The 23,490-nt window shown below is 47.0% G+C and overlaps 1 protein-coding gene across 10 annotated transcripts in view; it reads left to right on the top strand.

Annotated features, from left to right (window-relative positions):
• The window catches only part of SIL1 (SIL1 nucleotide exchange factor), a 98,712-nt gene that overhangs the window by 43,752 nt on the left and 31,470 nt on the right, over positions 1-23,490 (top strand). For all 10 annotated transcript variants that reach the window (XM_076349763.1, XM_076349762.1, XM_076349769.1 and 7 more), the window contains 4 exons: positions 9,327-9,447; positions 10,703-10,799; positions 13,789-13,980; positions 18,780-18,901. In XM_076349763.1, coding sequence (XP_076205878.1) covers positions 9,327-9,447; positions 10,703-10,799; positions 13,789-13,980; positions 18,780-18,901 — 532 coding nt within the window. The remainder of the gene's footprint in view (positions 1-9,326; positions 9,448-10,702; positions 10,800-13,788; positions 13,981-18,779; positions 18,902-23,490) is intronic.

Genomic DNA, 23,490 nt, shown 5'->3' with positions numbered 1-23,490 from the left:
TCAATAAGTTGCACGCCTTGCCAGCAGTACAGCGTATCCTGAAACGCTCCCGGTGATAGCTGGAGGAGGGAGTTTGGCTTTCCTCTGTCGAACGTGTCTGTCTTTTCAGTTTCAGCCTTGATTGAGTTATAAACACAGAAGCTGAGGACAGGAACAGAGATCGCTGAGACCCGGTCATGAAGACCCCTTCTTGAGCTTCCCAGCCTTCCCCTTGAAAATGGTTCCTTTTTTTTGTCCCTTTTTCCTCCTGTAGCACAATCTTAGGTTTCAGCTCCTCGTTACCAACTGCAGATTAATCCTGGCCAGCTTAGACCTCCTGGTTCTCACACTGGTGTTGGTCCTGACAGATTATCCCTCCCTAGAGAGTAGTTGTGTCCTTTCCATGCCTCTGCGTCGCTGGGTTCTTTGGGGGTGGCTTTCTCTGCCCTTACATTCATCTGTGGTGGCCCTCTCAACAGTCACTGGGGAGAGGAAGAGAGGCTCTCTGAGGGTGACAGATGTGGAAGACAGCTGTGGTCGATGATGTTCTGGAGGTGTTAATCTCTGTCATAGTAAAGAAGCCAATGGTGCCTGGCTCAAAAAGGTATTAGGTGCCTAAAATTCGGCAGAATAAATATCATCCTCAGTTCATTTTGTCAGGTTCTCAATTCTCCTGGTCACCCCCCTCGTCCTTGACTGCCTACACTCTGCATTGATCTTCTCTGAACGTAGATAAGCCTTCAGCATCCCAGATGGGCTTTCCAGCATAACAAATACACCTGTGGGATGACAATTATTTAATAGGTTGCAGTGACATTATGAAGTAGTTTAGGCTTGGGGATAAATAACTTAGTGAGCCGGAGAGGGATTAAAACTGGCTTTTGTAAATAATGTTTCGCTTGGATGTTGACTTGGCGACATGCTGAGACAAAGGTCACTGCAGTGTCCGTGCAGCCCAGCATATGCCGTTTGATAGCTGAAATAATCAGAGTGTGGCTGGACACCTTCAATCTCCACTTTTCTGCTGCTGCCCAGACCTTTGTGGGATTAAACGCTCTAAACTGCTACAGTTCACAGAATCGAGCCCAATATCAAAAGAGAAAATAAATTAAGTGCTTCGTATTGAATCACTAAGCACATGCATCATGCTGTAACCAAGGGTGTGTGGTAATGCATAAGAAATGACTGGCTTGAAACTGGAGATAAGGGTTTGCTTATAAAGTGAAAACATGTGTGTTTGCCAATTTTACAAAAGGGCAACCCTTCCTCCTCCTTCCCTGCTATTATTTTTTTCCTGGTGTATTTTCTGCTGTTGCAGTGCGAGTGAGAGAGGAACCTTTGCAGAGAGGGAGGTGGAAGGGCAGAAGCACTTGTTGCGAGGAACTCTTTGCCATATGAAGCTTTTCTGTATTGGCAGCAGCAGAAGATATATCAACAGATGCTACAGCAGTGACTCCCGTCAGAGAGGCACCATATGTCCTCTCCCGAGCCCTCCCATCGCTCCTTCCCTAAGAATCTTCCTCCCCAGGGACCTCACTAGCATCCGCCTTCGCTTCCATTGCTTACTATCTCAGAGCATCCCGGAAAGCGGCAGACACCTCGTGGGAGGTACGTGCTCTGCCCTGCGCGTGACAGCTGGCGCTCTCGTCCTCGGTGGTTATCTTGCCATGAGAGGCTCGAGGTTTGGTGGGTTTTTAGGCAGGCAGCTAGCTCGGCTCTGTGCATGCCCCTGCACGAGGCTGGGCTACGTGCAGAATAATCTTTCTGGCCGCCGGCAATGGTAGGCATGAGTTAAACGGACCCACTCTGACAGCGTCAACCAGGGTCCGTCGCCTGTCACCGCTGGGTTTGCCTGCCTCTCCCCTTCCGCTCTCCCGCTGCCGGAGCCAGAGGTGAAGCCAAGCACAGGCAGCGGGTGGATTTGGCAAGAGGCGTTAGGAGCCAGAGCCTGGTGCTCGCAGGGTGCCGCCGGTTTGAATAACTGGGCTCATGGCCCCCCCCCACCACTTGCTGATCAATTGATAGAACATAAATACAGTGCCGTGGGAGAGCGCTAGATGGGTTTAAATTGGCAGTCCTAAGTGGTTGTCCAACCGAGTGTCCAAATATAACTGATGCTTTCGCATGTCTAACCAAGTATTACTTACTGGAAAGCCCCTTCCTTGCGACGCTTTGTTCTCCGCTAGCTGCGGATCAAATTGCGGAAGGAGGGATTTGATTCTGGCATAATTTTAAAGACATTTTCATTATATCTGCCGAGGGAAACAAATTACAGAGAAGACCTCTCAGCACTAGGACAAAAGAGTGTCTCTAAACCCCTTTTCAGATAAACCAATGTTTGAGCTGTAGGCCTGATGGATGGTGTTTAAACACATGGTCATTATTCTATGATTCTGTGTTTACTGCAGCAAGCAAGCGGTTGGCATTAAAAATCATAGGATGCAAGAAAGAAAGTTCTCCCAAGGTTCACTGTGGGCACGTGTCTCCCTGTAATCCCGGTTGTGTGGAGCCCTTAGCACCCTGAGTCCACACAGTGATCTCTGCGGTATTAGCCATGGGAAAACAGTAGCCCAGCAAGCACCAGTAAGTAGCTTCTCTCTTGCTAAATGAGAAACTGGAATGGAAAGGGCCCTTTCTCTGCGCCCTGTTTGAGTAGGGGTCAAGTCCAGCGGAAAGCAGTGCTGCTCCTTTGAGACACATAAGGACCCGGGCAAGAGCAGAGACGGTGACACTTTGTGTTGGGATGTATCAGTGCAGCGATTTTGGGGTTTTCCCGGGGATGGCTTTGCTGCCAGCAGCAGCGCTGGGTGTTGAACTGGGAACAGATTCGCCCTTGGCAAGCTTGAAGGCATTTCAGGTGGCTTCTGTCCCTGCTCTGCTGCAGCGTGGTGCAAAATCGGTGTTGGAGAAGATGTCATATTTAGACATCACCATTTTGACAGGTCGAATTGCAGGATATTTTTTAGCATAGCTTGGAGTATGATATAAAAGATTTGTCAGATAAGCTAACCAACTAAAGTGTCTTTTACGTGAAACATCCTTGGTTTTGTTGAGGTTTTTTTAACTGTTCATTCAGTCTCTCAACAATTCATCACATTCAGACATTTCTGGAAGACACTGGTGCGAGTTGCTGCTGAGAGCTAAATATCTGTGGCTTGGGGATCAGGCCCTTCCTGCTCGGTATTTGTCTGTGTGCTCTGGGAGGCAGAAGAAAACAGCAGTTTGAGTTGTTTGCTCGTGCTGTAAGGACAAAACTCCTCTCTCGTGGTTTCCTCCGTAATCCCAGGAAGGGAAGGATGTCTCTTTATCCTTGTCAGCCCTCTGCACAGCAGGATCTTTGTCCATATCGAGGTGCAATGATAAGACAAAATGATGGTGATAAAACCAGCCTGACATCACCAGGACTTGTCATTTGCAGGCAGAGGCAGCACGGCTGCCTTCAGCCCCGAGGCAGGCAGCCCCTGGGAGAACTGGCACGATGGGAACGGCCACAGTGGGTCACGGCAGGGGTTCATCCAGCATCCCGTCCCCTACAGATGCCACAAGCACGTGCTTAAGGCACAGTTCATGAACATGGCAAACATACAGTGATTATAAAAGAGTTTTCTCTATAATTAATTACAGTAGGTAATTACAGCTCCTGCTGCCACTGATGGTGCGGACCTGAGAAATCCAGGAGCACCGGGCAGTGACCAGGACGGTGCTTCTCCAAGGATGTGCTGCGCTCAACAGGCAGCTGTGGTTTCCTAGCAGAAGTACAGAACTAATGGAAACAAGAGATGCACAAGAAGTGGCTTTGTAAAGCATTTCATCCAGCATTGTAGGAGTTTCTACTTGAAATGTGGGTGCAGGTGTCTGAGCTGTCTCACTGCCTGTGCTGTGCATGAGGTACGGTGGGAAATGCTGGGGGATGCTGGGGTGGCTTCTGAGGGGAGCTTCCAGGCCTGATGCTGTTAAACCTGTCCGCTAGCTATCTGGAAGAGGTGGTATATAGCATATTAATGACTTTTTCTGGTGGCACTTAACTGGGAGGATCAGTGAGTGCCAGAAAGCGAACTAATACAAAAGGATGTGGATGAGTGAAAAAGGGGCAGGGAGTAGCAAAATGGGATTCAGGCTCTGGGCTTCCTCTTCCCACCAGTAATCCGTCTCTTCTTGACCTGCGTCTTCCACACATCTTCCCTTCCTTTTGTATGTAAAAATGTTCTGTTTTGAAATAACAAGCAATCCAAGGAGTGGTATGACTCACCCTTATGGGGAAAAAAAACCAACCCAAATCAGAAAAGCCAGGCTTTGCTGCTTCCTAGCTCAACAGTGCTAACTGGAGAGTCTGGAGTCAGAGCATGCACTAAGCCCCATCAGACTACGGCCGGTTCCTCTGTTTTCCTCTGAGCCCAGCATTCAGCGTGAGAAACAGGCGGCATCTTCGTGCAGCCAGAGCACCGTGCTCGTGTGAAATCCCGTCCTCTCCCCAGGCAGGGCCCGCCGCAGGAGCCGGCAGCCTGGCGAGTGCCAGGGCGGTTGTGTCCCCCTATGCATGACCGGCACGTGATGCCCCAGCCTCTCCCCTTTGCCCACCCGTGGCACTGGTGGCTCCTGGAACCGGTGGTGCCAGCGAGGCGGCAGAGGGGAGCTCTGCTGCTTCCTAGGATTTGTCTCCTTGTGGGGTTTTGGTTTTTTTTTTTCATTATTTTATTAAAGGAGTAAGTATGGTGCCATCAGATAACTTTTTGTGGATGCTCTGTCAGTCTTGTGCAGCCTTATTATTTTTAATATTGCAGCACTGCTGGTTTGTTTTGCTGGGAACATTCATGTATTGGTTTGCAGATTCTTTTGTTGCCTGTATTAGAAAGAAAGTCCCTTTCCCCTCACTCCCCTGTGCCAAGAGAAACAAAGAGTAAAGAAAGGTAGATCCTATCTGACGCTTGCTCAGATACCAGGGTGATTTCTGAGAACTGCAGAGCCAGTTACTGACTCATAACTGGGTTTTGTGTTCACACTGTTAATAGATTTTTTTTTTCTTTTTTTTTTTTCAACGGCAAACGAGGACGCTCTCTTGGGGAGAAACCAGGGGATCCGCCTCGGCGAGCTGGATCACCCTTTTTTCTGTTTGCAGGATCCTTCCCAGGGGAACACTTCTGCCGTAGGGGACGAAGTAGTGCCAGAAGGTGTTTCTGGAGGGGAAGTGTCTCATGTCCCTCTTGCGCTTCTCTTGCTGGGCAGGTGGATGGGTGGCAGCTCGGAGGTCCAAGGGGTGGGTAGGGGATGGGGCGGCTGCTGCCAGGAGCACAGTAAGTTATTGCACGGTCTTGGTATGAGATCTGCGTGTCTATGTATGATGTAAAACTTGCCCGGTTATTTTTAATGCCTGCCTGTTGCTGTGTAGTGAGTTGGGGCTCAGCCTTGTCCCTGTGCAGAGTTGCAAAACCACTTGTGGCCAGCACTAAATGGAATAACGTACTGGAAAGGAGCTGAGCAGGATGAGACCTTTCTCATTTAGTGAGGAAACACAGTTGGTCATTTGGTTGGTCTAGAAAAGGAGAGATGGGGTTACTTGGATATTACTACGTGATGTATGTTCAGCACAGCAGCTCTCTGCTTTTAGTTATCCTGTATATAACGCGCCTGATTCTTGCCTTAGTTGTGAGCGTGGCGGAAGCGTGTTCTGTTTTCCATTTGTTTATTTATTTATCATCTTGTTTTCAACCTCTGCAAAGCTTGATATAGGTATAGAGCTTCAGAAACGTACACATAACAGAATAACAGATAACTGTGATTTGGTTACAAGGCAATAATTTAAGTCGACAGGTTTAGCTGATAACATAAAACACAAGAGAGAAATAGAATCAGTTTATAAATGTCAGCAGAACCCCTGCAAGTGAGTTGCTGCCTTGAAGCCGACTCCAGTGTTGTTACTCCATCTAATATATTATAAGAAGAAATAAACGGATGTCTGAAAAAATCTGGCTGACCAAGATTAAAAGAATAGGATTATAAATTAAATTCCTCCTCGGTGTCACTTTAAGCAACTTTCAGGACAGACGAACACACCCAAATAAGACGAAGGCTAACGCACCGGGAGGACCTCCAAAAGACCACGCGTTTTTAGGCTGCGGGTGCTGCGGATGCCTGGATGCCTGGCAGCACCCAGGCGTGGCGACAGTTTGTCCGGAGAGTGGTCTAAGTCAGAAAGTGGTCATGCTCCGGCTCGTGCAGGAGAGCAAAGCCCGTCCTGATGCTTCTGCAGCCGCAGTGGGTGCCAGTAGATAAAGGGATTAAATCAAGAACAGGAATAATATCGTCATAGCAGCGTATTGCCACAGGATCAGCTTGGAAAATAAACGCTGTTGCTTTGCTTTGACATTTATTCCCAATAAATACCTTGTCATTCGTGCAGTGGCGAGGGTGTGTTATCCTCTGGAAGTATTTTACCTGCTGGACGCTATCTTTTTGGCTGCGAGAAGAAGGGCTGAGTGATTGAGGGGCAGGCGGGCGGCACGTCCCCGTCAGGGACGCTGGGTGGCCTGCTTAAACCCCGTGGCTTTCTCTTAGATCCATCAACCCAAGTTGATGCAGTAACGTATTCAAATAACTTCAATTGTGGTTTAAAAAATTCCAAGTACGGGATATTTTTTAAGTAGTAAAGAATACAAACCAGTTGTGGGGGAAGGAGTTTGCTGGCTTCCTCCTCCGGCAGATATAGCCTTTTCTGCAGGTTCATGGAGGGGGTTTCGCAGCTATTTCTACTCACTGGGTAGATGATTCGGAGGTGGGAAATTAATTAGAATGGAAACTCTTCTTTCCCTTTATAAAGAGCGAGGGCGTAGGACAGGATGAGATCTAGCGGCTGTAGGATTTGGAGATCTCTGGAAAGTGAGACCGTTCAGCTTCATTCAGTAACGCAGATATGCAATGCATACCTGTTTGGATAGACATCGTTTATTTTTCTAAGGTGTCAAGGAGAAAAAAGGTCAGAAAATTGCTTAAATATAAACTTGTTTTTTATTTTTTAATTTAGTTTCATTTCCTAAATGCAACTTAATATAAACAATAAGTAAAAAATTAATTCCTCTGGGGGGGGGAAAAGCTATTAAGAGTGTGATTCTGTATCAACAGCATGTGAAGCTGTGTAATTGCTTACATATGTATCGCTCCGGTGCGTGCTCCCAGTTGTTGAATAGTATCAAATTATAGGAATCAAAGAGAATCAACTATTTTTAAGGGAAGTGTCTAGAAGCTACATATTGAAACGTGATTAAAATTCAGGATTTCCAGCTTGCTCGTTTAAATCAGCAATTTTAATCACATTATTCAAGTCAACCCACCCTCAAACACACTTTATAAATAATACTTCAAAATACCCCAAACTAAACAAGACTGAAGACCTCATCCTGTCTCAAACATCTGGAATATTTTAAGTGACTACGCCAATCTTTTTGCTGAAAACAGAGACGTCTTTCTTGGTTTATTTAATAAAGCAGTATGTTTGTCCTGCTGTGGCATGAACCTGCTGCTGGCTTTGGGAGGGGAAGGACCCAGCTTGCCCCTCGCTTTCTCCTCCGCTGGGTGCTGTTCGTGCCCGTGGAGGAGGAGGATGTCCTCGTGCATCGGTATGTTAAGCACGCAATGCCATTTTATATATTTTTTTTTTTTTTTTTTCCTTGCTGGCAGTTCCCTGCCTCGGTGTCTCTTGAAACAGGGAGAGGAGATGCGGTGTCATCCTTTTCGTGGAGATCCTACAAACTCCTTTTCGACCGGCACCTCCCGGCTGTGTTGCGTGCATCACCTGCGAGGGGGGCAGCTCTGCTGTCGCAGTGAATTCCTGCAGAGCTCACCTTTTCAAAGTGGGAAGATGCTCCTCTAGAGAGACATATAGATTAAAGCTCTCCTGCATATCACAAGTAAAGGAGCAGGAGAAGAGTTGGGTCCATCGGTGGAAAGCGTGCCGAGTGCGGCAGAGGCATATCGAGCCTGTCCTTGCATAGTTTAAGATGGGAAGATAATCACGTCTGTCCCCTCACATATCCACCCAATGCGACTTCCCATGGACAGGATATGGTGGAGGGAAAGAGGAGCTATCAGAAATGCACCCTGTTTTAATAGGAAATCTTCCAAAATGGATTTTCCTGTTTTTTCTAAATGCGTTTATACCTGCTGGATGGCTTTAGGCTTTGAAATGTTTTTGTCTGAATTGTGACAAACATCCCACTCTTTTGTAGGAAGCACCAGGTCCTTTGATCAGTGAAATGTCTCTTTGGTCTTGAAGAGGGAGGGATCAATCACATTGTTCCCTAGACTAGAGGATTTTGTCATATCTTTTGATATTTGAGAATATATATTCATTGTACAAAATAATTATCCTTGTCTTCGCTTCCCTTTGGTAGGAGATGCTATCTGTGTCCTGCATGTTGTGTTATTTTATCCTAGACATCTTTTTAGGTAAAAGGAGACAGATAAAGGAAAGGCTGAATAGGGAAACCTCGTCGAGAGAGAAGAGCATGAGTGGCTGTGTGTCTGTCTGTCTGTCCGTGCGCTTCTGCCTGTGTGCAGCTGAGATCTCCATATTCATTCAGCTGCGACCCCGCTCTCCTAAGCAGGCAGATTTTTTGCATTAAAAGAAGACGAAGCAACATCAAGAAGCAGCAACCAAATATTGCCATCTCTCCATCCTTCTGCGACAGCTGGCCATCGTGACATGAATTGTGTGGTGAATTGTGACCAAGAAAAAACCAGTCTGAATTTCCCATCTTTTCTGCATTTAAAACCAAAGCTTAATGTATTCCTTGTATTTTCGTTGGTAGATAGTAGTGATCATATATTCCTTTTAATACAATATTTCCAAATCAACACAGCCTCGCCTTGGAACACTTGATATGCAGCGTACCTGGCTGTACTCTGCAGTATGCTTTGATTTCACTTTGGCAGCTGTATTTTATGCTGTCTACCCCAATCAGCAACCAATTCCCCTTTCTCCAAATAGTCTCCAAATCCGCTCCTGACGTGGAGTTTTAGTGCTCCCTTAGGAATTGGCCCGGGAGGGAGAAGGGAGCCGGTGCTCTGCTCTGCTCGGGGTCCCTCCTCTGCTGCAGCACGGAGCCAGCCCGGCTGCATGGGGATGTGTTCGGTGGGTCAGGGTGGCCTCTCTGCGGGGTTAAAACAGCACTTGTGTCGAAGGAGCATTGCTGGAGGGGAGAGTGGTCGGCGGCCGATAGCCCGCTCCCGTTCACAGTGCGGGACGAGGCTTTTATCTCTTTCTCTCGGGTAGGAGTGTGCGCCTTCAGCTCGCCGGCCATGCACAAAGCTGAAATAATGCACGTGCCCTAAAATAATCTGACCTTTGTTTGTAGGTCAAGCTGTTCCTGCAGGGTCACACGTACGATTAAATCTGCAGACGGGAGACAGAGAAGCCAAGCTCCCAGATAGCAAAAATGGAAAGAGTGACATGAGAGAGGAGAGAAGAAGAAAAAGGTACAGTGATGCAAAGCATCAGGGGTGGGTGGGCTGCGGGTTTCATGTCTCTTATTAGAGACCGGGTTCCCTGGTGCACTCAAGTGCTGTCTCTTCCTGAGACTTAATTGCTGGTTTAAGAGTTCAGCAGTGCTGAAAAGGGAGCCCTGTCTTTTGTGATCCCTTCGGGATGGTGGTAGAAGTGCCCTGAGTGCATGTTCAGAGACACCTTCGTGGCTTCTCATGCCATGACACTGAAACTAAATTTGCAATGTGGCTTCTTTGAATGGCACTTAGTCCTTTGAAATGTCTGCAGCCATCAGTCTGAAACTACTTTCTGAGCTTAAACCATCAGAGCAGTTGTGAGGGGCTTTGTGTTGACCTGAGCCAGATACAGTGTTTTTAGCTCGGTGCAGCCAGCAGGCTTGCGGCATTCATTTACACATCAGTTACTGCTGACGCGCTCCTTGGATCGCACAGCCTTCCCTGCACCCACGTTTTTTTAATTCGTTTTAAAAGTTTCACTGGCGCCAACTTTCCCCTTGGCACACTCATAACAAAGACAGGTTTAGTTACCATGGGCAACTTTCTGTCCTAAAGTGCATGGGATTTACCCCGGCTTCCCTCGCTCCCCCAGTTACTCCTGTTCAGAGCACGGAGAGGCTCTTTAGCTTCTTGATGCCTCAACAGTTGGCTTTCCTTTTTTCTGTGCAGGATTCTTTGTGGCCCAGATAAACACTCTGAACCAATGAGATAGGCATAAAGAGCAACACAACATGTTTTGTAGCATTTCTGTGTAATTTCTGCTTGGATTTACCCTTGCCCTAACTTTGTGTATGACAATCATCAGAACTTCAGCTGTAAATCTCCGTGTTAAAGCTTGCAAGTCCTTAGCAATGATTTAGTGGCACAGCGGTGCTTTTTATTTTTCCTCTGAAACATTTCCTGCTTTTTTATATTGCTACATGAAATTCAGAGGCATAAATTAATCAACTATTTTTATTGTGTTAGGACTTGAGATTTTGGGTCGGCATGCAGATTACAGAGCCTTTTTTGATTGTCAGGATGAGGTGCCTGCAAACCACACACAAAATATAGCACTCGGACTAATCTTTTCTTGAGTGTGGAGGTTTTTTGTGTGTTTTAAGTGAGATGCATGGAAATCTCGCCCTTTTAGTTCCTTTCCTCCTGACATTACCCATTGCTAGTTATCACAATGAAAATATTATAGATACAGTTGTTCACTCATAACATTTCGTTTTGTTTCCTCTGCAAGGCTGGGCAAGGTGGATGTTGACTCAAATTCATTCACATCCCAGGAGCTCAAAAAGGCGTTGGCTAAAATGAAGGAAAGTGAGAAGGCAGAAAGAAAGGTAAGGAGAGTTCCCTGTTTCTAAAGCAATGCACAGTACACGGATGCGAACACGCTACATTACACATCTCAGAAATATGATGGTTAAAGTAATTGCTTGGGAAAATACTGTGCAGACTAATCTTCTGGTGAATATGGACCTAAAATACCTCTGCTAGCCTGTTACTGATATAGTTCCCTGGGAAACTCTCACCCCTTTTTGTACTAATCCTGAGTTTTCTGTAAAAATGGAAAATTTTTGTTCAGGTCCGTTTTATTAATTTGAAACTTAAAGGCCTTATGTTGCAAGCTGCTCGTAAGTACTTAAGTATATTCTCACAGTTCAGGGTGTTTCTTGGTAATAATTATCCCATGGGCTGTCGAGGGGGAGAGGGGCTGCAGTGGTGGAGTGGGCTGAGATCAGCAGTTTAGTGACAGCAGCCATCAGATGCTGCTGCTTTCTGGTCTTTACTCAAGTGAGTGGGATCTCAACTAGCAAACTAGACACACAGTGTCCACATAACCATCCTCATGAGCCTTCCGGACACCAAATTTCTTACTGCCATTCTTGGCGTACGAATGCTAAAGTGAAGCCATGGGATCTTTCCTGAACCCAAAGCAGGTACGTTCAGTAAGCTCTCTGGTGTGATGCTGCTCCCCGAAGTTTTCTGATACCAGTGTGATTAGACCTGAATTAATTTTGCAAAAAAAGTAGCTTGCAAATGCTTGTGTGAACCCATGGGCTGATTTCCTTTCCATTGCTTGGATGTATTTTTATCCATTGTTTTGATTTATTTGTTCAACTGCTGCTTGGTTCACAAAAATGTCTGCAGACCCCCAAAGTGGACTGGATTGCAGCATTGATGGTGTTTGTAAAGGAAGTTACTTTGCTGTTCACTGTCCTCCTTTTAGCGTGAGGAAGTACAAAAAGTGTTGTGCAGCTGAGGTGCTTCTGTTCTGGTTTGGGTGATGGTGACAAGCCACTGGACATAGCATCCCCTGCCACTGGCACAGCTGGATCCAGAAGTGATCTCATGGTTTAAGTTTCCAATCTCATGCCCTGGGTAGTAAAAACCAAATGGCCGTGGTGAAGCATAGGCTGAAGTTTCCTTATATAAGCTGCAAGTTTCCCATTTAGTTACAAATAGTCCACAATCCAAAGTGAAATAGAATATAAGTGCTGTTTTCAGCCCTCTCCATGCTTGGAGCTGGTCCCCAGCCACTGGCGTGACGCTGGGGGGATGATGTGCGACTCATCAGGTGGATCACAGCCTTTTTCCCCTCTTCCACTCAGCAGTATTTCCTTAGGCCCTAGCTCCTCCTGCTGCCTTGACGTTGTCTCAGTCGAAGGAAAACTGAGGTAGGAGTCAAGGCTCTAAAGTCTTGGAGTTGCAGAAAGTCTTTTTTTCCCCTAGCTGGCACTGGGGCATCATTTAGTTTTCTGAAAGATTACTTATGTAGCAGCCAGCACCAGTGATAGCAGGACTTCCTGAAATGAGTGTCATTTAAATGCAAAAATTAGCGATACTCTCTTATGTGAAAATAAGCCATATTTTTAAAAACTCTGTTAGAATAGCTATTGTCCCAGCAACTGGGCTAAAAACAGCTACATCTAATGGACCTAAAGTACTCCATTTAAAATCACTCCTGCAGGGAGCAAATTCATCCTTGAAGTAACTGTGTCAAAGTAAATTGAGTTACACCAAGCGTGTTCCCATCTATGTTCCTGCAAAAGCAATTCTGTGCGGTTGGGGTTGGGATGGTGTTCTGTTACGTGCAGTACCTATAGTAATTAGGCCAGTAGTCATTAGCGCCGCTTGTACGGCTGCCATCAGATTGACAGTGCTTTACTTCCATCACTCTTTTGGGGTTTGTTTTTCTTTTTTTTTCTCTGTTGGCTCGAGCATTCGGCTTCTGTTCGCACGTGGGTGAGCTGGGCAGTGCTTGCTGGGGGGAGCGCTGCATGTGCAAACCCTCTAGTTGGGGGTCACTCCTGTATAAAAACATATTTTGGTATTTATGTTTGTGGCAGAATCCCTTTCAAAAGGGGCTTTCTTGCTTTCTCCTGCTCTTGGGGCAGCCCATTTCAGTCTGGCCTCTCTGCTTCCTCTGTCCCCTGCAGCAGCAGGCTCTGTCCCTGCCTGCCCCAGTGTCACCAGTGCTGATGCTGGAGAATTGGTCCCTGCTGGCTCTGGGGCTTTCTTAGATCTCTGGCAGAGCCTTTTCCTCCTCACCGCACGCCTTTCTGTAGCTCTCTTGGTTCATCACAGCTCTTGGAGTGCTGTTTGTACAAGGGAGACCAGCTGCGCTGCAGGACAAGCTATCTCCTGGCCCAGCCCCACGGCACGGCACTTCAGCTGCCCCCATCTTGCAGCCGGTCCTCCCACCTTGCTTTCTGACAGCTTCTGGCCCCAACAGCGAGTGCATATGTTTCCCTGAGAGATAAAGCCATCCTGAAACGTGTTAAGCGATTGGGATGATGAAAGCGTCTTCAATACGCATCCAAGAAGATCTCCTTAATGTCACTGGCATGGAGTCACTGGGCAGTTCAGGCTGGACGGCACCTCCGGAGGTCTCCAGCCCCATCTCTGGCTCCAAGCAGGGTCAGCTGTGAGATTGGGGAGGTTGCTCAGGGCTTTTTGCAGCCAGGTCTTGAGAACGTCCACTTGCAGGCAAACAGAGAACAGCAGTGCCGCCTGCTTCTGGGCTTTACGTTGTTTTGGAAGGCGCATAGGACGTAGAAATGATGTACAAAGCCCTAGGTACAGGCTCAGCTCCTCGGGGAGTGCTTGCTGGTACCCAAGGTGGGTATCTTACAGATAACTGGGTTCCTGGGCTTCTCAGAAGGGCCCTCCAATGCTGCCCCTGCACCTCTGATGCACAGCAGTAAATCCGTTTGTGTAGACAGCCAGGTTCCTCTTGTAAATCTGGGACTGGGGTTTCTTTCTACGTCTTTCTTGACTCTCTTTATCACCTGCCTTCATATCTGGTTTCCTCCTTCTGCTTTCAAGGCTCACGAGGAAGAGGTGAGGAAGAAGTTCCGGCCCATAGAGCAGCTGAAGGAGGAGTTTGAAAAGCTGAACGTGAAGATGGAAACAGATTATGAAATTATGGTTAAATTAATCAGCAAATTCAACAGCTCTGCCTCCACGCTGGATGAAAAAGTAGCGGCGCTTTATGATCTTGAATATTACGTTCACCAGGTAACAAAAATGCATTAGTAACTACCATGTAAAATCCAGGGGATACGGTGTCATAAACATGGGTTTATTTTTCTTAGTGGTATCAGGTAATACAAATTGCTGAATTATCATAATCCTGGGACAATAACAGACAGCGGAGGGCTACTGCAGGCTTATTTTATATCCAAGTTTGGATAAATCATCGCTCGTACCAGTAGTGAACAGTTTCCTAGGGGTTAGTGTTGCCTGATTTGTTGTCTGTTCTCAGGCTTTTTTTCTTGCTCTCTCTTTTTCTTCTTCTATAAGCTAAATATCATGAAATGGAAAATGGGGTTTTATCTGGCATTTTGGGGTAAGTATAGTGATGGCTGCTAAAAAAAGAATTATTTTCTCGCTTCTTCCATGGAAAGCATCTGTTGTTGCAGGTAGGTCCCCTTACAGCAGTTCACAGAGAATGTCTTTGTACCGGGGAAGACAACAGCCACCCAAAAACCTGTATTTTGTTTTGGCGTGAGTAAGAAATGGCATGTAGAGCCTCTCTCACAGCTGGGCCAGTGGCAGAAATGACTGAAGAGGCTCAGGCAAATGGCAAGTTGCTGAGCATCAGCTGAGCTGTACTAATTGGCTCTGTGTGAGTTGAGTATATTTCCTGAAATCTTGCTTCCTCAGGTTTACGCTCACACTTTTTCCTCTGATCTCTCTTGCTCTGCTTTCAGCTCGCACAGTTTTACCTCCCGTTGGTTGCAGGCTCCGGGCACGCCGCTCTCTTCCCTTGTGCTTGGTGCCTTCCCACGCTGCAGCGGCTTGGGTTGGGTGTCTGGGCATTGAGGCTGTGTTCTGCCTCATGGGAAAGGGCTGGGCTTCTCCCTCCCCAGGGACTGGGAGAGTCTGGAGCAGACTGGGAGAGTCTGCTTCCAGTGTTGCTCTCAGTGACTTCATCTTTTCAGAGGGTGGCTGGGACAACTCTTGGGAGATGCCAGTGCAAGACCTTTCACTGGAATGGCACTTCTGAAAACCAAACATGGCATTTTGGGGAAAATAGCTGAAGGAATGAGCTGCTGAGAGATGGAGTCCATGCACCAGCTAATAGAAGTGTTATTTCCAGGGCTCTTTGTCTTGAATTTCCACGCTAAATCTCTGTCACATGCATGCAGAGGCTTCCTTGCTATTTGTTCTCAATGCTTTTGTTTCACTGATGGCATCTGTCTGACTCGGAGAATAAGTGTGAACAATGGGCACCCAAAGAGCTTCGTATTTATACTCGGGGCTAATTCTGTCTGGTTAAGGGTGCCAGAGCATCAGGCCAGGCATGCTGAAAAGCAACCCCCAAACACCCTGGGATGCTTTGATTTCCAGAATAACAGCCTGGACTATTCCAGCATAAAATTCTGCCTGCTTGCAGCACGGGATGGGGCAAACAATTTCAGAAAGGCGAGAGGAGCAGGGGAAGCGGTCCCCGCTCCCTGTGCGGGGCCTGGAGCATCAAAGGGAACCACATCCAGCGTCAAAAGGGTCAGAAGGGGGGAAATGGCAGGGAGGCTGGCAGGGAGCACAGAGGACTCCTTTGTGCATCGATCACAACGTTGCTCTGTGCCTGCGCTGTCGGGGCAGATGGCTGGGCAGCACCTTCTCATCAGGCAGGAAGCTGATAAGAAATATGACTTGTCTCTAAGCCAGCGTGGCTTTTCCTCCTCTTTCTTCTTCTAGCCAGTTGAATGCGTCCAGAGCATTATCTCTGCTTGGTACTGACTTTAGCAGCACTGGCTTAATGTAATTACTGAATAGCAGCCAAATACGCTTGTGCTGCACGACCCTGGAAGGGCTGAACTTGTCAGGAGTCCTCTGCGGCGAGTCACGGCTGTGCCGCTGGAGGACAGAGATCCTTGCAGGTGTGGGTGGCCCAGGGCAGCACGCACCTACGCGTGGGACCGGTGATGGCTCCACTGCTCCCTTTTCCCCTGGCCTCCGTCGAATGGTAATGTGCCATGGCTTTTGCTAATCCTTTGGCTCCCGGCTGCCTTGCTGCTGCCTCCGGGGCACAAAATACCCTGTCGAGTGGAAAATGCTGTGCCCTGCAGGGTTTGCAAGCAAAGGATGCTCTCCACTCCGTGGTGTGGTCACGGGCGTCCCGGAGCGCTGGGCCGTGAAGCAGCACGTGCCTCCGAGCTAGCTGCAAAGGAGTGGAGGGGAAGCTGTGGCCGGTGCCGAGCCGGGGGAGAGATGCTCTCTCCTGCTCTTGAAGAGTCAGCCCAAGGGCTCTGTGTTTGCTCAGCTTTTGGTTGCCAGCTCTGGTTTGCTTCTCATCAGTCAGGATTCAACTTGGCATGTTTGGGAACCCATCTTGGAGAAAGAGCAGGAAGGTTTGGCTTGCTAGGTTATCTGTAACGCATAAAAACCAAATGCAAATGTGAAGAGGCCAGAGCATAACTCATTTATAAACAGAATTCACGGTGCTTGCACAGCAGTGTGCAGAGCCAAGACTCGTTCTCATGCGTTGCAGGCTCTTTCTCTCAATTATTTACTCTCCTTATCTTCCTCTCTCCCCTCCTCTGACATGCTACACCATTTCTCACTGCTAATTTCTTCTTCATTGCATACGGTTGACATGCTGCTGCTTCCTCGCTCTCGTTTTCTAACATTTTCTCTCTCCCCTCCCCGTTTTCTTTCTCCGATCTGAAGCGTCTCCCTGAATAACTGCTGTCATATTTGCTCTTCTCCCATCCCTCTCCTCTCCCACCTTGCCTGTGTACTTTACTCAAGAGCTCTTTTGATCTTTGGCTTTCTTCCGTGCTGATTTCAGTGGACTGAAGCAAAGCACGAGCTGCTGCCTCACAGCAGCCTCCGCTCCCCAGAGAGGTTAATACTTTCGCATTGTTGGGTTTGGGGGTTTTGTTGGTTTTACAACGGTGAGTGAGGGAATGAGCTCTCACAACAGACACCACTCAAAAAAAATAAATACATCTTCAAAATAAGCTTTACAGCACAATTTATATTCTGCAGTTGAGGTGTCTCATTGGCGCTGGGGCTGGCCTGAAGGACTCCGGTGCTGCTGAGGATACAGGGATGATTGGTTTTACCACGACTGATGCTGGATGCAAACTTCTGCCTGTCTGTGCATTCCCTCTTGAGCAGAAGTCAACGTCCAATTCCAGCATTAAAACAGCCTCAGAGTTTTTACAGAGGCTGAGCAATAAAAGCACCCACTGGTAGCTGAAATTGGGTTGCTGCATAGATTTCTTTGTAGGCAAAGATGGGTCTGCAGAAAAGAGGTCTGGCAGGTCCAGTTTATAGGGACAGTTAAAAGAATAGGATCTGAAAGGATACAAAAGCTGCTGCAAATCCTGAATCAGCCCCAGCAGACCTGCGGGGATCGTCTTTCTGTCACCGGTTTTGCAGAGGGGACAGCAAGTGGTGGGTATTGTCCTGCTGGGGAGAAGAGACGAGCTGTAGCTCCCCAGGTCCTGCTTTGGTAAAGACATACCCGTAGGACATAAAGCTAAGTAGCTTCTTCATTCTCTTGGGTACCTAAAATATCCATCTTATGGCCAATTTTGGTGCAGGTACATGGTTGAGATAAATATAACACTAAGCATGAAGTCACTGTCGACTAAAAGAGCATTCAAGCTGGAGCGCGGTGCCTGAGACCGACATACCCTGCATGCCTTGTGGTGTTTGTCCTCTCCCACCCCATCAGTGGGGTCTGCTCGCTGAAGCTGGGGAGGTCAGTTTGCCCGGCTGGTAACTCGTTTTTATGTTCTATTTCCATCCGCCAACATATGCTGTTGTCTCCCTGTCTTTCAGGGAGGAGAAATGTTGAAATTCTAAAACCGATTTTTTTGCACACGCAATTCTGAGCGTTCGTCAGATTCCCTTTTAAATTGCAAAAAAAAAAAAATCCTTGAAAACCAAAATGCATCGATTTGACTTTGAACCAAATTTTGTACTTGAAGCACTTTGTGCTGTTTCTCTAAATTTTGTTTGCGAGCCACTCGGAGCCCTTTTCTAACCTCCTCTCCAAGAACAGATGCCCACTGTGATTTGTGCCTGCTTAGCCCCAAGTCTGGTTAAAGTCAAAGACTGGTGAATCCCCACTAATGTTTAAACTTTTCCCTACTGGCAGTTAGTCCAATATCGTCTGCTTTAGAAAAATCATTGCTCAGGCTGCCCCAAGGGGAAGCTCCTGGCTGACCCTTCCAAGCAGGGACTGGCTTTTTCTTTTCACGTCCGCATGAAGTTGTTGACGGTACTCATGAAAAATGCCCAGAACCGCCCATGCTCTTTGCTGCGAGCAGAGGTGGTGCTGTGCCCGTGTGCTGTTGCTGCTCACAGGCTCTTAAACATCCCTAACTCCTGGTGCTACAATTAGAGCATCAATTAATTAATTGCATTTGCAAAACATGCAATTCCCTGGGTTCCCAGTAATGGCCTGCTCAGGTGAGAGAGCAAAGAACTGGGGTTTTTTGACATCATGCGATGTACCGAATTTTTGACATCACCTGAATTACTAAAATACATGTCAAGAATAGTTTTGATAGTTAATCAAGGTATTGGAGTTATCAGTGATGCCTTCTGCATGTGATAATAGCCACCTGTCAGTAGACTGGGCTTCTGCAACCATGACATCCACTGCTCACGGACAGTATCGTACGAAATTCGAGCCACAGTCGTTCCCTCTTAATTTTTAATTGCTTTTAAAACTCAGCGCTGGTTAGACTGGGAGGGAAGAGATGCTGTGCTTTCTGAAGCAAGGCGTTCTCCAGGAGTCGCTGAGTGGAACCTGGCTGGGGGTTTCATACTGATGGGGACCTGCTCTCTCCCAGGTGGACAATGCTAAGGACTTCCTCTCCATGGGTGGACTCCAGCTTGTGATCGACGGGCTGAACAGCACCGAGGCCGTGCTGAAGGAGCATGCTGCCTTCGTCCTGGGAGCCGCGCTGTCCAGGTGAGCTCTCTCCCACCCAGCCTGGGAGGGTGAAAACCTCGGGAGACCAGACAGGCTCTGTGCTTCTCTTCAGCTCTCTTGATTTATTTCTAATAGCAGGAGCTGAAAGCTTCTCTCATCCTGCAACACATCAAATTGTCTTCTCCCCTGCCTAGCCCTTTCCTTGCAGCACCACTTTCCCTGGTCGTCTTGTCAGTGTGTCCTCACCCTGCTTGTTAGACTTAGCCAGAAGTAATTCGGTGTGGAAACTGCGATTGTTTCTTGATTTCCCTGGGCTCCTTGTTTTTACGAAGTCCGAGGGGAATAATTCTGCCTCCCCTTCTCTCCCCTTGGCAGCCCTCTCAGGGGGGAGATCTTGAGGATGGTGTGGTTATGAGTGCCCCAGGGAGCACCTTTCTCCCTCCTGCTCCTTGCTCCCAGGCTGCTTTAGGATAGCGAGATGCTGATTTCGGAAACGTAGCAACTCTTGTGGTCTTTGGAGGGGGTTTTTAGCCCCATGGACACGTGCCTCTGACCCACAGGCATAGCCAAAGGGGTGTCGATTAGACGTGGGGTTAGGAATGGGGTCAGCAGGCTGAATCAAGAAGAGACTGGTCTGAAGGATGTTTGTGGTTCATTGGAAGGTGGCTGTTGCCCGAAGGAGCCCAGGCGACCTCGTGCTAGGGCGTAACGTGTAGTGCTATAGGTGGTACCATGTGGGCCCTTTTTGGTGGCCCTTTTTGTTTTACGGGTTTTGGGGCTTTAGGGGGTGTGTGATGCACATTCACGTGTGCAGAGACTTCAGAAATGCATTGGATGTACCCAAACTTCAAGGTCAGAAGTGCAGAGTGAAGATTGAAAGTCAGGACCGTTATATCTGCATATTTCTATGCCTAAAAATGTGGTCACCTTCTCCACCATTACAAGTTATTTATCACTTAGTCTAATATATAGTCTACAAATCTGCATTTCTTTTGCGGTCTTGTATGCGATGCAGTTGGTCCTCAGCATGTGCGAAGTAATAGGGCCTCATGGACAGCAGCAGGTACCCAGATTTACACCAGGAAAGGATCTAGCTATATTTTGAAACAGAGTTTGACTTACTGATCACGAGAAGATGTGCTCTTTCACATCAGAAGCACAGACCCGCTCTTCATATTCTGGCGTATCTTAACGTTTGCGGCAATATTGTAATTGTTTCCTTAGGTTCTTTAATATCATGTAGACTCTTAATGATATGTTTCATAAAGAGAAAATCACGTAGAGGCTCTGGAAATATTTGCAGGTAACTTGCAAAATGACAAGGGCTATTAAATCACTTCTTTCCTGATTTAGCTAATGTGACATGATCAAAACTCAAGAAATCCATTGTCTCATGATATGGGCGTGTAGCAGTGGCCACGAAACTAATGGTTTTATATAGTATTCCTCACTTAATTGCAAATGCCTTTCTTTGGACAGAAACAATCTCTTTTCTAATATGACAATATTAAAATACTGCTTTGGAAACTTTTAGATCTTTTTTTCTTTGAAGGACATTCTGACAGATGGTAATTTTGAGTGGTTTGGATGATGTATTGTCTGAGAGCTCAGTTCCAAAATGTGAGAACTATTATGCCTGGGTTTTGCTTTTTTTCCCCTTGCTGTGCTTAAGCTTTCTCAATAGACACCTACATGCCAACTCATCTGCTTTGTGCTATCTGCTTAATTTGTTTGCTCGTACATCTTCTCGGCTTACTCTGTGCTCCCTTTAAACTGCCGTGGGCATTCCAAGTACCTGACGGTAAGCATTTTCTGATGTCTTGTGTTTTTCTGAGGGGTTGTTGTTTATTTCCTTCACTCGTGGTTGTTCCTAGGGGGCCTCAGGTGGTAGGACTTTCCAGTAAATGCCCAGAGGTGCCACAGCTCACTGGGCTGTAGGGGCACGATCTGATCCGTCCTCGTGTGCCTGGGGCTGGTATCACATCCTACGCTGGATGCTAAGCCATGCCTGGGTAAGAGGCCATGGTCTGCCGCTCACCAAATGGGCCTGTGGCCACCTCCCAGGTCTCTTCAGCCGGGTTGGCTCCGGCCAGCCGTTTCAAGCCAGGCAAACCTTCCCAGAGGAAAATCGGGGCGTGATCATAGCAGCTCCTCAGCCCAGCCTGGGAGGTCATTAACTCCTGGCGCAGCTGAATCTGGAAGAGGGAGTTTGTGGCGTTGTCTGTAGGCAAGTTGTTTTATGCAGGAGAAAACCACTGGACACTGAGCAGTCTCAGATGTGCTTGGGTCAGATCCAGAACTTTTCAACACTTAAAAATAGCCAACTCTTCTCCAGATGTGCTTCGTCCTTAACTCTGATAAGGTAGTGAAGCAGGTGAGGGATGGAGCAACCAGCTGCATCACCCAAGTCTTGCCTGCATGCGGTCCAGCTGGGACCTGGCTCAGAGGTCTGGCTGTGCTGAAAACCAGCTTGGGATAAAAGGGTTTTCAAGTGGATCAGCATCTTGAGCCAACGGGCCAGGTGGCTGGCCAAGACGTTGGATCAACAAAGGCGGTAGGAGGAGAAAGAGGAGGAGGAGAAGGTACAGCAGGGGCAGTTCAGGATTTCTCCCTCCTGATATTGTTCCTATTTATTTGGCTTAAACTGGACTTGAAACGCAGCCTTAGTACAGGCGAGTTTGGTCCTCAAAGCAAAGGGTCCCAGGGTCTAGTTGCCTGGGTGCTGCCTGGACGGATGCTGTCCTCCCGGCATCCGTCTGCCTCTATCTGTGAGCCTCTGCCATGGAAGAGGGTGATCTGGTATGGAGGAAATCAAGATTTTATCTCTTTTTTCTCTTATATGTCCTTCATTTTAGGCATTTGGGGTTTAATCGCTGAGTCTGTGACCAAATCAAACATCGTTCCATCTGGTAGGGTTTTCTGAGCGGTGCCCTTATTGCAACTCTGCAACCTCATCACAGTCTTACTGTTTTTAAACCTTTAACAAAATGTTTTCCATTCAGCAGTTTGCAAAAGTAAACTTCATTTGAACAATCCTCAAGTGCTCTGATTGCAAATAAAAGTTAAATGCACTAACAAAAATAATTGCTAGGCATGTGGGATTGTACATTTAGGTATCCATAATTCACTAACAGTATATGCCAATACACAACATTATCTGGATTTTCAGTGATTGCATTAGCATAAAGGCATGTTAGCATTTATCCGGTGGTACTAACATTTAAATATATATAAGTATGAAATATTAAGATACAGCATTTTAGAGGCAAGTAAAACTACTGTCTGTAAAATGTTCTTGCATATTTTTGAAGGTACACTCTAGTATCTTCAGATGACAATCAGCATTCGCGCCATTGGGTCCAAACATTGCAAAAATGTCAATGTTTTATGCAAAGAGGAGCTATATTAAGCTAAAAAAGATTGCTGATGAGAGAAGTGTCTTCTGATGTCCTCTAAGCTATTTACAGGCAGCATCTTCCTTTGTTCGTAGCACAGCCAGGCCTCTGCGCAATTTGTATCTAGATGTTTCACAAGACTGGAAATGTTAGCCAGAAAGGATTATGCTTGTGATTAAAACCTCAATTTTTAAAAACTTTACCTCCAGGAAACGTTTTTCCACACCACTAATTTGAACATTTTAATATTTTGTAATAAAAGGATTTTTGTAATCCGTTTAGAAGGGGAATAATTTATGTCGAATGCATTCTTGAAGCTTTATCCCAAATGCTCCCCGTACGCTTAGGGGTGAATCAGAGGCGAGGACAGAGAGAAGCTAAACCGTGGGACCTTCAAGGCAAAGAGAAGCAGTTTGCATTTCGTGGGGAGAGGGCAGAAAGTGCAAAAAGTGAGATTTTGGCATGGATGAAATGGGGAGCCAGGAGGAAAGTCGCTTGTGCAGCTGCATTGAGAGATTTGTGGTGTTTTGGCCAGTCTTTTAAAAACCCAAGTGCTGTTCAAACTGAGTAGCTAGGGACAGGATCTCAAAACGATGGTCCAAGGTTGTGTTTGCTGTATGTCCTAGCAGGACGCAAGGCAGTCCCCAGCACAGCCTCTTCCAACAAGTCCAGCGCTACTATGATCTTGCTGTCCCCTCCTTTGGCCCTGAGTGATAAAACAAATGTTACAGGACTTGGTAAAGACTTGGGAGGAAACTCATCACAGGTAATAACTTGCACATCATCTAGTAGCAGCACTCAAGAGGTTCCTGGAGGTGGCTTGCATCAGGGTGTTCCTTGTCTTAACCATTTCCCACGAGATTAAATCCCTTAAACTGTGATAGTGTGCATCACGAACATCCTGATTACCATTATTTATGGGGGAATGCTGTCTCCCCGTCCCTGATCTATCCATCAGTATTTCGGTGGTGTCTGTTCTAGGGTGTGCGACTCCCATGTTTTGCCAGAGAAACACCAGCTTCTTCAGGATGTCTTTGTCAAGAGGAAAAAGCTTCCACCAGATTTAACGATTTTGAATTAAGTCCAGCTTTGCAGTGAAAGTGGTTGACGCTCGCTGCTGTTAAATAACATTAAGGCCCAAGCGATAAACCCAGGAAAAGTAAAATTAAAGACCTTGCTTCGATGCTGTCTTGTAAGGACATAAGGATTTCTGAGCAGAGAAATAAATCTAGT

Source organism: Aptenodytes patagonicus, chromosome 12 (assembly GCF_965638725.1).
Source record: "Aptenodytes patagonicus chromosome 12, bAptPat1.pri.cur, whole genome shotgun sequence".
Classification (NCBI taxonomy): Eukaryota; Metazoa; Chordata; class Aves; order Sphenisciformes; family Spheniscidae; genus Aptenodytes; species Aptenodytes patagonicus.
This window is presented reverse-complemented; position numbering and strand designations above follow the sequence as displayed.